Genomic DNA, 16,881 nt, shown 5'->3' with positions numbered 1-16,881 from the left:
AGAACCTGCTGGGGGTGGTGGTAGCCGTAACTAGCCTACCACCATTGACCGTGGCGGTAGTGCCGTTATGCCACGTCAGCCCCAACACGGTTGGTTGATGGAGGCTGTTGTTACCCTACCGCTATCGACCGTAAAAATTCAAACAATTCCCAAAAAAAATGAGTGGTAGAAAATTTATTGCATGAGGTCCGCTCAAATTTTTAGATCATTTAGACATCTGAGTAGCTCCCAACAAAAAAGACAAACCAGGTCAGAATAGTGTGTGAACAGTAAACTTTTTTACAGACCCCGAATTTGTATTTTTTGCCGAGAGCTGCTCATATGTCCAAATGATTTGAAAATTGGAGCAGATCTCACGCATCAAATTATCTACCATACAAATTTTTTGGATTTTTTAAATTTTTTTTCTTGTATTTGTTTTGATTTTTTTCGTTAGCGCGGGTGCAGTTGAGCCTGGTCTCAGAAGTCGATTATCGCCAACACAAATATATAATTAGCATTGCCTTGAAAGCATTTCACATGTCGTTGTTACTTTCCAATTCTAAGCATCGACATTAGTTTTTATGTGTGTTTCCCGTTGCTTTTTCACTTAAGAAACTATCATATGGAAAATCTTGCATGGATCTTCTCATTTTGCAGTTCACATATATTTGACTTCATCTCCACCTTACAATCTTATCTGCATGTATTGAAAATATACCTCAAAATCATCGTTCAATTAATATGTCATTGTACTATTCTTTTAGTTGTTCCATCTATTTTTCATATGATCAATCCTTATTACTTCAAAAAAAAAGTATTTTATGTGGTATCTTCAAATTTGTAAGTCAATGATGTTTGCAACAGACACTTCATTTTCTCAAATGCTTCATAAACATGATCAAAAACATTTTTCGGATGCTTTATAAACATTTTTCAAATACTTGTTCAACATTTTCCCAGATGCTTGATTAACATTTCGATACACATGATAAATTTTTTCCACCATTTTTCAATATGTGGTCAACAGTTTTTCTATACACATTTAACCTTTTTCCGATGCTTGAAACATGTTTTTCAAATACTTGTTCAAAAAATTTCAAATGCGTGATTGGCATCTTTCAAATATGTACAAATTCTTATATCTTTTTTGTGTACGTCATAAGCATTTTCTCTCCACGCGTTTAACATTTTTCGAATGCTTGTTCAACATTTTCAAATATTTTGCAGTAGATACGTATTTGAAATGCTTTACACTGTACAAAACGCAAAAAAGTAAAATCAGAAAAACGAAATAAAGAACGGAGAGAAAGGATGCTGTGGTTTCCCGCGCTCCTCGGCCGGCCCATCTCGCTCTCGCCTTCAGCGAGGAGGGAGGGGAACTCCTATGTGACGCATTTTGAGTCAACTAGGTGGAGCTTCGCATAGAGCACTGCTCCGTCTGGGCCGGCCCACGCATGAGCTGCCAGCAGTGTTAAAAAAAGTAAGAAAAAGGGAGTGCGTCGCGCAGGATTCGAACTCGCGATCGCGCTGTTGCAAAGCCAATAAGCTTGCCACTGCGCCTTACTGCTCTGCGTGATACACAGGCAACACAAGTACTTTAATACTAGATAAAATCGCGAGAAAACTCAAACATTTTTTGAGAAATTTTGAGAAAAACTTTAATACTCAGTTTTTTGCCTGTGTACTTTAATACACAGGCAACGCAAGTACTTTAATACTAGAAATTTTTTGAGAAAACTCAAACATTTTTTCAACACACAAACGAATTTTGGAGACGCGAACATATTTTTTTGGAACGGAAACATTTTTTAAACTACCCAAAAAACTGAACAGGAACAATTTTTCAAATTTCAAAACAAAATTTGGAAACACAAACAACTTTTGAATTTCCCAAATATTCTTGGAATTTGTGATATTTCTTTAAACGAACAATTATTGAAAGCACGAACAATTTTTGAATGTTGAGAACAAATTTTGAAATGGAGAACAATTTTTTAAGCGCGAACAATTTGAATGTTGAGAACAAATTTTGAAATGGAGAACAGATTTAGAAGCGCGGACAATTTTTTAAAGCATGCACAATTTTTGAATGTTGAAAACAAATTTTGAAATGGAGAACAAATTTGGAAGCACGAACAATTTTTGAATGTTGAGAATAAATTTTGAAATGGAGAACAATTTTTTAAGCGCGAACAATTTTTGAATGTTGAGAACAAATTTTAAAATGGAGAACAGATTTAGAAGCGCGGACAATTTTTTAAAGCACGAACAATTTTTGAATGTTGAAAACAAATTTTGAAATGGAGAACAAATTTGGAAGCACGAACAATTTTTGAATGTTGAGAATAAATTTTGAAATGGAGAACAATTTTTTAAGCGCGAACAATTTTTGAATGTTGAGAACAAATTTTAAAATGGAGAACAGATTTAGAAGCGCGGACAATTTTTTAAAGCACGAACAATTTTTGAATGTTGAGAACAAATTTTGAAATGGAGAACAAATTTGGAAGCTCGAACAATTTTTGAAAGCATGAACAATTTTTGAATCTTGAGAACAAATTTTTAAAAGAATGTTCGTGCTTTTAAAAGAACATTTTTGGAAAGTTGCAAACAATTTTTGAAACGGAAATATTTTTTGAAATCGCGAACATTTTTTTAAAAGTTGTCAAAATTTTGAGCAAAAACATTCTGAACAATTTTGTTAACACAAAATAGTTTTTAAAAATTCCGAACATTTTTTGAATTTATGAACAAAATTTGAAAACACATACATTTTTCAAATTTTGAACATTTTTGTAAAAGAGTGAACATTTTTTTGAGAGAGAAAACATAAACTTGAAAAACAAAAAAGAAAATAAAAAATAAAAATAAACAGAAATAGAAACAGAAAGGAAAATAAAAAAACCGGTTCAGGAACCTTCTAGAAGGTTCCCAAAACCGGAAAAAACCCAGCTGGGAACCTGTAGAAGGTTCCCAAAACCGGGAGTGCAGGAACGGTTAAACGGGCCGGCCCGTTGCGTCGCTGCTCGGTCGCTCGCCTGTGCGAAGCGCCGGCAGTTTGACGCAACGAGCGGCAAATAGGATATTCCAGGAGGGAGGGTCCCGTAGGCCTCGCTGAAGGCGAGACGTAGGTAGGGGCGGTCGGCCCAGTTGGCCAGGTTTTTTGGTTGCCGCTCTCCGGGGATGGATCTTGTTTTGGAATTTGGATCCACCCCGTAGTAGTGGGGAGCGCGCGCGGAAGGGAAATGCCTCCGGGTTTTTTTCGCTGCGAGGGAGGGAAACCGCGCGCCCTTTCCCTCCTCCCACCCCCCAAAATCCCCACCCCGCCTCCGTCTCCCCCAAAACCACCACACCCATCTGCCGCCCCCTCCCCCAGGCGGCGCGCCAAGCCACGAGCTCCGATCCCCTCCTCCCCTCCGCCGTGCCCGCCACCGCGCGCCGCGAGACCAGGCAGGCCACTGCCCCGTCCGCGGCTCCGCCAGGTGCGTTCCTCGGTTCCCGCCGCCCCCCCCCCACCCCGCGGCCATCCCCGTTTCTCTCCCGGCGAGTCCGCGCCGCTTCTGGATCTCCGCGCGCGGACGGGTTCGAGGGCGGCCCTCGCCCGCTCGACGGAACGCCGCGGCGGTAATCGGGGGCGGCCGGCCGTGGTCTGTTCCGCCCCGATCTGTCGTCGTGTCCGCAGGGGATGGGATGGGTGGGTAAGGAAACAACGGGGTCAGGAGCAGAGGGCAGTGCGCTTCTCCTCTGTGTTTGCTGGCACTAATGGCAGACATTTTGTACTACTACTAGTTATTAAGAGGGTGTTAGATTTGGGGATAGATGTTTTTTCACCGGGGGAATAGAATAATGGTACGGGAACAGGCAGGGATCGCGGCACCAGAGGAGTCACCCTCTCGGCTTGAATTCAAGAGCAGATTACGCTCTATGCCACTTGGCATACTGAACTAGTGTGTCAAATATGTCACCATCCTCTTAATGTGCACATCTAGATCTCTAAACTAAACTAAATGGGTGACTGCACATAGCAACCTTGCCACGTTGAATGGGTGTGTCAGCAACTTAGCGTAGTTATGTACTCCCTCTGTTCCTAAATATAAGTCATTGGGGGAGTGTAAACTGAACTCCCCCAACGGCTTATACTTAGGAACAGAGGGAGTACAGTGTAGTGGATGCTGAGGGGGCTAAGCTGACGAGACATGCTTAAAATTTGAGCATTATTTGATATCTAAGTTGTAGTATTATTAAGGATATATGTAAGCTAGATTAGGCAGGGGCCAAGCCCCCCTTGGTCACAGGGAAGCTCTGCCATGGGTTCAAAACATGGGAGCCCCCTTACAGTGCCTTGTTTTTCCTTTTTCTTTTATTCAACCTACGAGCATATGCTGCTTTGCTGCAGTTATTTGGCTCAATTATGAACGCAACTTGTCATCCGTTCGTCTTGCTTTGGGAAGAAGAGCATAAAGGAAAGATGTAGTATGCCGTATACATTCTGAACATTTCAGTTGGTGTTTCCTCTGCAGAAATTTCCCGGCACTGCACACGGCAGGAGCTCACAGGCCACCGCCTCGTCCGCCGCCATCGTGCTTGGTGCGTTTCTCAGTTCCCGCCCTTGTCGCCATCTCCTTTTTCTCTCTCAGTGTGTTTTTGTTGCTTTTGGATTTCTGGGTGCCGCGCTTGGTCTCACCTGAATGTGTTCGAGGAAGTCCCTTGTCTGCTCGATGAAATGCGGCCACTGAATCGTGGATGTCTGTGCTTTATTTTGCCCAGATCTATCGCTATGTCTGTAGGGAATGGGATGGATGGGTAGTGGAATGAATCAGGAGCAGAGGACAGTGCGCTTCTCCTCTGTTTTGCTGGTACTAATGATAGACATTTTATGCTAGTGATAAGATGATGATAGATTTGGGGAGAGATGTTTTTTCACTGGTGGAAAGATGGTGCTGGAAGGGGCAGGGGTCACGGCACCAGAGAAGTCAGCCTCTCAACTTAAATTGAAGAGCAGATTACACTCTAGCTCACTTAACATATTGAACAAGTTGTCAAATATGCCACCATCCTTTTAATTTGCACATCTGGATCACTAAACTTAATTAAAGGGGTGGCTGCACATAATAACCTTTGATGGGTGTGTCAGCGAATTAGCTTAGTTACGTATGGAGCAATGGCGGAGCTCAGATGAGAATGTTGAGGGGGCTAAGCTGACAAGACATGCTTAAAATTTGAGAATTTTTGAGCATTATCTGATATCTAAGTTGTATTGTAAAGGATATAGTTAGACGGTGTGATGTCTAGTTGTTTGGCTCAATTATGAATGCAATTGATTAATCATGGGCTCATCTTGTGTTGGGTGAGAAGAGCTTAAAGGAAAGATGAATGCTGTATACTTTTTGAGCATTTCGGTTGGTGTTTCCTTTGCAGAAATTTTCCACCACTGCGCACGGCAAGAACTGACAGGTCACCGCCTCATTCGCCACCATTGTGCTTGGTGCGTTACTCAGTTCCCACCCTTGTAGTCATACTGAAGTGTGTCAAACATGTTGCCATCCTTTTAATGGACACATCTAGATCTCTAAACTAAATTAAATGGGTGACTGCGCATAAAAATCATGATGGGTGTGCCAGCAACTTAGCTGTGGTGGAGCTTGAAGGATAATCCTGAGGGGGCTAAGCTGATAAGACATGCTTAAAATTTGAGATTTATTTTACTCCCTCCAATCTGAATTAATTGACGCAACTCTATACATTATCTTACTTACATTGTGTAGAGATTGCGTCAATTAATTTGGATTGGAGGGAGTAGCACTATTTGATATCTAAGTTGTATTCTACAGGGTATAGTTAGGCAGTGTGCTGTAGTTGTTTGGCTTAATCACGAATGCAACTTATCATTGGTTCATGTTGCTTTGGGCGAGAAGAGCTTAAAGGAAAGATGCATGCCTGTATACTTTTTGAGCATTTCAGTTGGTGTTTCTTTTGCAGAAATTTCCCACCACTGTGTGCTGTGAGAATCAGCAGGTCACCGCCTCATCCGCTGCCATCATACCCGGTGTGTTTCTTGCTTCCGTCCAACCTTTTTCTCTCTTAGGGTGTTTTTGTTTCTTTTGGATTTCTGGTGCCATGCCTGTTCTTGCCTGGATACTTGCGAGGAAGTCCCTCACCTGCTCGGTGAATGCTGTGACCGAATTGGGCACAAATGTTGGTTAATTTCGCTCCAATATACCGATGTCTATAGGGAATGGGTGGGTAATGAAACGAATCAGGAACAGAGGGCCATGCACTCTTCTTTTTGTTTTGGTGGTACTAATGATAGACCTTCTGTAGTTAAGATGATGGTGGATTTTGGGAGCGATTGTTTCTCAGTGAAAAGAAATTGATGTGGGAAGGGGAAGGAATCTTGGCAATAGACGAGTCAGCGTCTCAGCTTAATTAAAGAGCAGATTACACTCTAGGCTACTTAGCATATTAAAGTGTGTCAAATATGTCACCATCCTTGTAATTTGCACATCTAGATCACTAAATTAAATTAAATGGTTGACTGCACGTAACAGCCATGCCATGTTGAATGGGTGTGTCAGCAACTTGGCATAGTTACGTATGGAGCATGGGAGTGCCCTTGCATGCCTTGTTTTTTTTCTATTCAACCTATGACAATATGCTGTGTGCTGTAGTTGTTTGGCTCGTTTGTGATGAAACTTACCATGAGTTCATGTTGCTTTAGGCAAGAAGAGCATAAAGGAAACATGCGTGCTGTATACTTTTTGAGCATTTCAGTTGGTGTTCCCTTTGCAGAAATTTCCCACCACTGCGTGCTGCAAGAATCAGCAGGTCACCGCCTCATCTGCTGCCATCATGCCCGGTACGTTTCTCGCTTCCCACCCTCTTTCTCTCTCAGCATGCTTTTGTTTCTTTTGGATTTCTGGGCGCTGTGCCTGTTCTTGCCTGGATACTTGCGAGGAAGTCCCTCAGCTGCGCAACGAAATGCTGTGACCGAGTCAGGCACTTGTGTTGGCTTATTTCACTCCAATAAACCGATATGTATGTAGGGAATGGATGGGTAATGAAACAAATCAGGAACAGAGTACGATACACTCTTCTTTTGTTTTGGTGGTACTAATGCTAGACCTTTTGTAGTTAAAAACTTAAGATGATGGTGGATTTGGGGAGAGATTGTTTCTCAGTGACAAAATGATGTGAGATGGGGAAGGGATCTTTGAAAATAGAGGGTTATTTGGCTAGAATCAAGGAGATAGGGTGATCATGGAATTAGAACAGGTTTTTATTCAGTGGTGGCCACATATGGCCATATGGGTATACGGGAAGTTTAAGAATGCAGAACAGACATGGGCTTCCACACATAACTACTCTGACTCACTCATCTGATGTGGTGTGGTAATGATGACATGGCATGTTGGTGATGTTGAGTGACTCGCTTAATTTAGTTTAGTGACCCAGAGGTGCACATTTAGAGAACAGTAACCTATATGACACACTTGAACAAGTCTGGTTAGCTAAAGAGTAATTTACTCTTATTATATAAAGAGGTTGCCTCCATGTCTCGACCCTTGTTTTTTGGGAGTTCTTTGGGTTTTCACTGTGGTAAAAGATGTACTAAAACTTTAGAACAGCTGGATGATTAATATTTGGATAAAAAGAAGTTTACAATGTCATTGGACATTTACAGGCTCCTCATTCGATTTGTGTAAAGCTTAGCCTAAATATATTCAAAGTACTACATGATCATCAATTGCTATTTAAGCATGATTTGCACCTCTATTGGCATACTTACGCAAGTTCAGAGACACAATGACATGCTACACAAGTCTAGACACTTATCACCTATGAGGCTATGACATGCTCATTCTCAAGACATTTTGTGTTACCTTTTTCTTTCACCTTAAGGTTGCCAAGTTCTAAAGTTAGAAAAAATTCTTGCACACTTTCACATAGCAGAAATTCTGTGTCCAAGTGATATTGTTGGTAATTAAACTGTCTTGTCATTCTTATGCAGGATTGTGATAAAGATGAATTATAGAGTTCTTGTTTAGAGTACTAAACAAGTTTAGTGCCTATTTCTGTTCCTCGCTTCACCACAATGGAATGTAACAAGGAAGAAGCTTCAAGAGCCAAGGATGTGTCTGAAAGAAAGCTGCATGAAGCAGACTTTCCTGGTGCCAAAAAGATGGCTCTCAAGGCTCACCAGCTTTTTCCTGGCCTTGAAAATATTTCTCAGCTGCTTGCTGTTTGTGAAGTTCATTGCTCTTCTTCTGTTAAGATCAATGGGGAGACAGACTGGTATGGAATTCTTCAAGTAGAACCAACTGCAGATGACATGGTACTTAAAAAACAGTACCGCAAACTTGCTCTTTTACTTCATCCAGATAAGAACAAATTTGCGGGTGCTGAAGCTGCTTTTAAGTTAATTGGTGAAGCCTACATGACACTGACAGACCATGTAAAACGTTCTTCCCATGACAATAAAAGGAAAGTAGTTTTTGCAACTTCTGCCCCTGTACCAAAGAAGCGGGCACGGGCATCAAAGAAAACTGATCCTGCTCATAAGACGAACAACAAGGAGAACTTTGGTGCTCCACAAACCCAGAAGAATCCACAGCAACAGGCTGGAAAGTCAAGTGGATTATCCAGTTTCTGGACTATTTGCTTGACTTGTGGAACAAAATACCAGTATCCTTGTAGCTCGCTTATGAGGTTTGTCCTCTGCCGAATCTGTTCAAGGTCTTTCCTTGCCTATGATTTGTCCAAGAAATCTGTTCCTGCTGGAGTGAACACAGCATATCCAGGGAGTGTATTTGGGACGCAGCCGCAAAAGTTCCCTCCTAGTCAGCAAGCTCATGTTACTAACCAGGGACAAAACAATCAGAGTTTTGCTGGTTGGACTCATCCAGCTCACCAGCAACAGCAATCTCAGAATGTTCCTAATCAGCAAACTCCTGCTGCTAACCAACAGCAGCACTCTCAGAGACGTTCACCCAGTGCAGGGTCAAAGAATGCTATGAGCTCTGAGGGTGTAGGTGATCCTAACAATAAAGGAGCCACAGATAGCACAAAAGTATCAAGAGCACCATCCAGAAAACAAAATTGTGCAGATAGAACTGAATTGCCATTTGCGCAGCAATCTCAGGATGGTCCTAATCAGCAAACTGCTACTGCTAACCAACAACAGCAGTGTCAGAGGCGTCCACCTAGTGCAGTACCAACAAATGTTATGAGCTCTGAGGGTCTAGGCGATCCTAACAGTAAAGGGGCCACAGAAAGCACAAAGGTATCAAGTGCACCAATCAAAGAAAAAGATGGTGCAGATAGAACTGAATTGCCATTTGTGTCTTCTGCTAAACTTTCACCTACAAACATGCAGAAAAGGGGAATACAGTCTCAGCATTTTCCTAGTCAGCGAACTTCTCCTGTTAATCAGCAAGTTCAGTCACAGAAACCCAGTTTTAATGAAGGGTCAAGTAATCTTAACAGTATGGGAGTGTCAGACAGTAATGTCACAGCTAATGCCAGGACATGTACTAACATGAATGTACCAAGAGCATCACTTAATAAAGAAAATGGTTCAAGCAGAACTGAGTCACCACTTGCAAGTTCTGATAAAGTTTCACCTGCAAACATGGGAAAAGGGGTAATGAAGGATGCTAACGGTGCAGTCAAAACAGGGCAGAATCCTCAGAGATCAAGCCAGCAGGAAAATAATGTCAGTAATGAAGATGGCAGTGGTGGTTGTAGAAAAGGCAGTGATAATATTCATGATTCTCCTGTGGCCAAAAGGATAAGGAAAGGATACTCTTCAAGCAATGCTGACAAGAATGGTGGAATAGTACATGAAGATGGTAATGTGTACACCACACAAGCATGCAGTATTCCAATTACAAAGACTCCAAATGAAAATGTGGAGGTGGTCAATGGCTTGGATGAGAAACAAGGAGCAAGCAAAATAGAGGAAATGCGCAACTCTGGAAGAGATGGCGTTGCTAGTTCTGTGGTCAATAGTATTCCTTGTGAAGGTGATGTCTCGTATCCAGATCCAGAATTTTATGACTTTGAGGAAAATAGGAATGCAACTCAATTCAAAGCTGATCAAATATGGGCTGTTTATGATGACAGTGATTCCATGCCAAGGTACTATGCTCGAATTAAGCAGGTTCACCCAAACTTCATGTTGTGGTTCAGTTGGCTAGAGTTTGATCCTCTGAATGATGCTGAGAAGGCATGGTATTCTAAGGACATGCCTGTTGCTTGTGGTCGTTTCAGAATTGGGAAAACAATCTTAACAGAAGATAGAAAAATGTTTTCCCATGTTGTTTCTTGGACAAAAGGAAAGAAGAGAAACAGCTATGAGATTTATCCAGTGAAAGGCGAAGTATGGGCCCTATTTAGGAGATGTGACTTCAACCCGAGTTCAGGTTCCAGTGACCATAAGAACTACAGATATGACATTGTAGAAATAAAATCAGACTTTGCTGTGGGCGTTGGCACACATGTCGCTCCCTTAGTAAAGGTTAAAGGTTTTGTTAGCCTGTTTGTGCGGTCAGACAAGGAAGAACCATATTTGATTCCTGGTGGTGACACACTAAGGTTTTCACACAACATCCCTTTTCATAGGTTGTCAGAAGCTGATAAGCCACATATCCCTAATGGCGCCTTTGAGCTGGATCCTGCATCTATGCCTTCTAACTTGGAAGAAGCATCTTCGTCTGCAGACCTTAACAGGAGTAGCACTCAAGAAGGTAATATTGGAGGCAATGTTTTGTCTACCAGAGACTCTTTTAAGTGTGAAATGCCAGCTGGTAAGACCAAACAGGGACTGGATACTGCTGCTACAAATGAGGGTAATGTTCACAATGGAGTGAAGAAGCCCAATATCAATGCAGATGGCAAGCACGATAATGGCTCAGAGGCTTCTGTAATTGATGCTCATACTGTTGACCAATGGGATGATAGCTTTCAATCTGAATCTCCAGCAACTTTTGTGTATCCCGAACCTGAGTTTTTCAACTTTGGTGATATAAGGTCATTTGACAAATTCAAGAGTGGACAAATTTGGGCACTCTATTGTGACATCGACAAGTTCCCAAAGTACTATGCCTTCATAAAGAAAGTTGATCAAGATGACTTAACAATCCACATAAGATGGCTTGAGTACTGTCCATGTGGAGAGACAGAGAAGCGTTTGGTGCAAGATGGTCTGTCTGCTAGCTGTGGAATATTCAGACTTAGCAGTCAAAGTGACAACTATGATTGCACAAGTGTCTTCTCTCATATCATGGAAGTGGCACCGGTTACTAAAGGAAAGAAGTATGAAATTCTTCCTCGTGTTGGCCAGGTATGGGCTATATACAAGAACTGGAATCGTGGCTGGAGCTTTGAAAATTTTAAAAGCTGTGAATATGATCTTGTGGAGGTCCTGGAGATTTCTGCTGCCTCTCTAACATTGTCCTATCTCACAAAAGTGGATGGTTTTAGTACTGTATTCATGCTAGAGAGGAAAGGTGAATCTACAAGTGCCGTGAAAATATTAAGAAGTGACATGATGATGTTCTCACATCAGATTCCTTCACATTGCATGACAAATGAAGGCGATGAACTCTTTGGTTACTGGGAACTTGATCCAGCATCTGTGCCTGAAAATTTCCTGGCTAGAAAAACAAAGTGAAGCAAAAGCTTGCTCAACAAGATGAGGTTAATAGTTGATTGCTTATCAAAATTGTAAGTATCATCTAGCTTTTGTATCATAAACGTGGTCGAATTAGATGTGCTCAAAAGAGATTGTATCTCATCTTCACCTCTCACTAACTTTGACTTCATATTTTTGCAGTACATTGTTGACAGAGCTGCAGCACCAAGATGGTTGTTCTTGCTGTTGGTTGTATCAAGTGTCAAGTAGGCAGGTTAGGTTATTAGGTTGCTGTGCCACCTGATTCCAAGTAATCAGGTTTCGTCTTCATGTTGACTTACCTTACAATTGCGTTCTGCATAGTTGATGGTAACAACTCCTTTTGTATGCAACTTTGTAACCCTGAGTATGCTTGAAAAGAAACAGGTGGCAGTGGCATTCATTTCAACCTATGCTTACCCTCAGAAAGTTAGCTGCTTTCTGTCCAACCGCTGATAATGATGTGTAATGTTTGTGAATGACCTCTTCCATGTTCTTCCTCCATATGCTCAGTTTCATTTTCTATGCCAGTTAAGGATTACTATGTGTCAAATTTCTTGGGCAGGTTGACAAGTAGAGCTTATGTTTTGTTGTTGAGTAAACCTCTTTGTGAAGATCCAAGTACATTTTGCTTTCTTGAGATTATAAGCTGATTATTCATTCAATGTACGTAATTCTTTTTATGTGACACTGCAAATCCTAAATCATTTTACATGCCGTTGCGAATGTTGCTTACTTAAATGCCACTTCAAATACTCCTTTGATTTTTGTATGCCATCTCAAATGGTATTACATTTCCTTGTGAAAGGACTATGGTACTCCAACTCAATTAACAGCATGGCGGCCATATATTTCAAGGTTCATGAGTGGCACATGCAGAAACATCTTTCCAGTTTAATATGATAATGGAAAGGCAGAAACAATGTTTGGTATTTGATAGATTCAAGTACATAATGGTGCTCGTTTGCAACTAAAGCTATTTCTTAAGTGATCGTAGTGAACTTTATGTCAGGTATCCACTATTTATTGCCACATTTTATGAGAGCACATACATATTTCATTGCCCAAAGCCCTTTCGCTTCAATTATTTGTCATATAAATTATGCTATGAGTGTCGAACCTGAAAATAATATTGCTGAATAGTGGGACCTATCTGACCTATTGTGCCTTACATTTGATGTTACACTATATCATTTTTAAATATATTTATTTGTGTAATCAATTGTCTGCTTCCAGAAAATAATCTTGCCCCAGATGCATTTGGGGCACTAGTTTTAATTGTAACACACTAGTCCAAATTAAAAGGGACATCCCTCACCTGAATTCTTTGTTTCTAAATCAATCCTTTGGTTTCCCCCATGTCTGCACTGCTATACTCTTCTTTTACCTGCCTTCATTGCCTTTTCCCATGGATTCTTGCTTGGAAAATCATGTAGGTGAAGGTGCATTCATGCCTATATAGCTTTTGAGTCCTGATTGATGCTGCTTGGTTTCTACTTGTTTCTAATTTCTTGATCTAGAATACACCAGTCACCAAACAGCAAAATGAGCCGAGAGGTTTATGTTAAGCGGCTAAGTGAATCCTGTTGCATTTTTGCACAATGTTATCATTGCGTAGCTGAAATCAATATGATGTGCCAGTGAAATGCTTTTGGAATGTAGTTGTCCGGAATGATCTGTCATTTTGCACAAATTTTAGAATTATACTTCTTTTCAAGCTCCCTGTATGATAGAGACCCTTGTGCATGGGAGATGCTCTCTTTAGCAGGTTGCAATGGATGCGCAGTCAGCTTTCGCTGGTGTAGGTTCAGGTGAGCAAGTGTTGTGATCCAGGGATTTGTTGTGGTTTGCCCCTGATTCCTTACTTCTCTATCTTCTTTACTGCACCTCTGTTTCTTATAATTCGTGTTCTCTCTGCTCATGCCGCATATGGAGTTCCATGGATCCGAGAGATGTTTTGGGTATCGCAAGCCAGCTGTTTTTGCTCGTTCGCCCCAAATCATTCCCTCATGTTCGGTCCTAAATTTATGGAGCAATCACTTCAGCCGATTCCCGGCAGTCTCATGTTGGACAGGATGTGAGGCCCTCCAGCTGGCAACTTGGCTTTCTTTGATGGGAGTTGCCTTGCTGTGGACTCAAACGCTACTTTTCAGAAAATCCATCTGCATTTTGCAAATCTTTATATTGTTCTTGCCCAGAACTTGCATGGCATTACAGCTTTGCTCTTTCGGTTGTTAATTTGTTATTTGTCAGCATTCACTGGTCTTTGTACTAATAGCACAAATTGAGCTTTTGGATGTACTCTGTTGCTAGCTATCTGCATTTTTTTTATAGTTCCAACTTTGTAGATGAAAACACCGAGTTTACAACTTATGCAACTACTGTCAGACTCCAGATCCTTGATGGTTTTGCCTTCCTATGCAATATGGATTACCCTGGTATGGAAGGGAGAAGACCCTGGTATGGCAATCTTTCTATCATATACTTTGATTTGAAAATTGCACTTATTGCCAGGCCAAAGCCTTTGATCTTTGTGATCCAAAATATGTCTCGTCAGCTTATACTGAGCCTGTATATTTCTTTGGTAAAAAAAAGGATTCCTGCTTTTCTTTGGCCAGTACAATTCAATTTCTCAAGTCCAGAGGATGATGTATCTGGACAGAGGGTGCGTAATACAGTACCAAATCTGTTTGCTTTGCCTGATATAATAAACCTTATTTTCAGTCTTCAGATTATCCACCTGCCCTTCTATTTAGCTATATGGTTGTTGCAGTTTTGCAAGAGTCTTGCCTTGCCCGCAATAGGCACCACAAAATTAGTTTCACTGTTTTGTTTGTTCTTTTTACCACATGATGCAACTTCTATAGGGCTCAGATGCTTTACTTCTCAGAGAAATCCACTTGCATTCTACAAATCTCCATACTGTCCTGCCCAGAACTTGCATGACATTACAGTTTTGCTATTTCGATCGTTGTTTGTTAGCATCCACATAGAGGTCTTCATACATAATATTACAAATTGGGATTTTGGATATATCACTTTATTGCTACCTATCTCAATCTGCATTTTTCCTGATAGTTTCAATAATTTTAGATGAAAACACCAAGTTCTAAGTTATAACTTATATATGCAACTATTGTCAGACTCCAGATCCTTGATGGTTTTGCCTTTCTCCTCTGCTATATGGATTGCCTTCTTAGAGAAGGGAGAACACACTGGTTTGGCAATCTTTCTGTCACACACTTTTATTTGAAAATTGCAGTTACTGTCAGAGCAAAGCCTTTGGAAGTTTCGTCAGCTTATAATGAACTGGTATTTCTTCGGTTAAAAGAGGTGACCTGCTTTTCTTTGGCCAATGCAATTGTATTTCTAAAGTCCAATTCCATATCAAATCAATTGCCATTTCACATGAACCCAGTCCAGAATGTATCTGGACACAGACGTGCTGTGTACTACAGTACTAAATCGGTTTGCTTGCCTGATATAATAAACCTTATTTTCAGTGTTGAGATCACCCACTTTGTCTTTTATTTACCTATATTTGGTTGTTGCAGTTTTGCAGGGGTCTGCAACTATATAAATCTTAAACTCAGAACACAGCATGGTACGCAGGCATCAGGCGATTGGTTAACAGCACCGGAAAGCCAGGCCAGCCTTGAGCTTCTGGATGGTCGCCTCGTCAGTCTTGAACGACTTGGCGAGGACGGTGTTGTCGATGCCGGTATCAAACACAGCAAGGGGAACGGACACGAGCCCAGGCGTGGCGCTCCCGAATGCGGAGAGCGCCGTGGCGGTGCTGTTCCCTTGGTTGAACTGGTAGTGCACCGTCCCCTTGGGGAACACGAACATGTCGCCCGTGGCGAGGTCCTGGGTGTAGAGCCTGTTGGCGGTGTCGATGAACCCGACAGAGAGCGTGCCGCTGATGACGACCAGCAGCTCGGAGGCACGCGGGTGTGTGTGTGTGGGGTTGACCGAGCCTGGAGAGAATGTGAGCGTGGCATAGGACACGCTTTGGCCGTTCAAGGCCGGGAACTCCATCATGGTGGCCTTGTTCAAGGTGAAACCAGACGTCACTGACCTTGTGGGGCGGAAGCCGGTGTAGGTGAAGAAGTTGCCGGTAAGGTTCATCGGGTTGGCGCTCGCTGGGACGATGAAGTCGGCCAGGATGTCCGGGTCGCCGGCCACAACGGCCAGGGGAACCCAGAGTGCGAGCAGCGCCAACAAGGTGTAGCAGTTGAGTGCCATTGAATCAGTCGCTGATGTTTTTGTGCTAGCTTTGATGCTATGGAGCTTTGCTTTGTTTGGGTGGTGACTCGTGAGGCCGCACAATTTATAATTAAACGGGCTTACTTTGTTGGGATGGATTGCCGGAGAAACCAAGAGTGATTTTCTTGTTTGTCTTTGTGCCTGCTGGCATACCTTGTTGCATAGAGACTAACTATTGCTGGCAAATATTAAGCCTGCTTTTGGATGCATTTGGGCATCAAAATTGCCTATTCGGAATTCGACGGGTTTCTTGGTGAATGTGACAGTATGGAATGATATAAAGCATTTGCGTAAAGGTTCTTATCTAATTGGAGTGACCATAGGAGTTCCCAAGTTTAAATCATGGAAAAACATAGAAAGAGGAAGATCTACCCGTTCAGTATGATGGATCAGTGGACTAGGTTTTTAACTACGACTTGCACAATTCTTTTCCTGAAGCTAGACGATTCTACTCCTTCCACAAGAAACATGATTTCCTGTGATGGTGCGGGATCTAACTTGGAAATCGCGCACTCGTGCATATTCGAGATTTTTTTTTCCTGTGATGGTAGAAAAGAAAAGATTCCTGTCTAGGCTATGCATCTCCTTCCCCAGTCATCAGCAAAGTTATAGCTGATGGTGCGTGGTATGGGTGTGAGCAATGCATGTCCTGTGGAAATGTTGCACTGTTAGAGCATCTCCACCAGCCGCGCTAAACTAGCGCCGCGCCGCAAAATAGGCCTTTTTAGCGCGCGCGCAACGTGGCGGCTCGCTCCAGCGGGCGCGCAAAAACGGCGCGCGCGATAACGGATTGGGCGCGCGGTCAAAAACACTTATCCGCGCGGTGTATTTGGAGCGCCAGCTACAGCGCGCCGCACACTCGAGCGCTCGCGCCCGCACTCTCTCCCTCTCCTCGTCCTACGCCCCGCGCACGCCGGCGCCGGCGCCCTGCCCCCCGCCATGGACGCGCACACCGGCGCCCC

At 42.3% G+C, this 16,881-nt stretch overlaps 2 protein-coding genes across 4 annotated transcripts; one reads left to right on the top strand and one right to left on the bottom strand.

Moving 5' to 3' along the window:
* Nucleotides 1–3,319: 3,319 nt before the first annotated feature.
* On the top strand, nucleotides 3,320–12,062 carry LOC119318086. Of its 3 annotated transcripts, none has more exons than XM_037592604.1 (7): nucleotides 3,320–3,464; nucleotides 4,503–4,569; nucleotides 5,401–5,467; nucleotides 5,962–6,028; nucleotides 6,772–6,838; nucleotides 7,991–11,706; nucleotides 11,816–12,062. In XM_037592604.1, the coding sequence occupies exon 6, from the start codon at nucleotides 8,075–8,077 to the stop codon at nucleotides 11,651–11,653; it is 3,579 nt and encodes a 1,192-aa protein (XP_037448501.1). In that variant the 5' UTR covers nucleotides 3,320–3,464; nucleotides 4,503–4,569; nucleotides 5,401–5,467; nucleotides 5,962–6,028; nucleotides 6,772–6,838; nucleotides 7,991–8,074; the 3' UTR covers nucleotides 11,654–11,706; nucleotides 11,816–12,062. The 3 variants fall into 3 exon arrangements, with proteins under 3 accessions (XP_037448501.1, XP_037448505.1, XP_037448513.1); XM_037592608.1 differs by having other exon boundaries at nucleotides 6,701–6,838; XM_037592616.1 differs by lacking the exon at nucleotides 5,401–5,467.
* Nucleotides 12,063–15,168: 3,106 nt separating this feature from the next.
* Nucleotides 15,169–16,008, bottom strand: LOC119300810 (putative germin-like protein 9-2). Its single transcript, XM_037577699.1, has one exon. The coding sequence runs from the start codon at nucleotides 15,896–15,898 to the stop codon at nucleotides 15,281–15,283; it is 618 nt and encodes a 205-aa protein (XP_037433596.1). The 5' UTR covers nucleotides 15,899–16,008; the 3' UTR covers nucleotides 15,169–15,280.
* Between the last annotated feature and the right edge of the window lie 873 nt (nucleotides 16,009–16,881).

The sequence above is a fragment of the Triticum dicoccoides genome, chromosome 1B (genome assembly GCF_002162155.2).
Source record: "Triticum dicoccoides isolate Atlit2015 ecotype Zavitan chromosome 1B, WEW_v2.0, whole genome shotgun sequence".
Taxonomy (NCBI): Eukaryota; Viridiplantae; Streptophyta; class Magnoliopsida; order Poales; family Poaceae; genus Triticum; species Triticum dicoccoides.
This window is presented reverse-complemented; position numbering and strand designations above follow the sequence as displayed.

Excerpts from the sequence above, each read along its gene's own strand:
- LOC119318086 (XM_037592616.1), top strand. The coding sequence starts at position 8,075 with ATGGAATGTAACAAGGAAGAAGCTTCAAGAGCCAAGGATGTGTCTGAA.
- LOC119300810 (XM_037577699.1), bottom strand. The coding sequence starts at position 15,898 with ATGGCACTCAACTGCTACACCTTGTTGGCGCTGCTCGCACTCTGGGTT.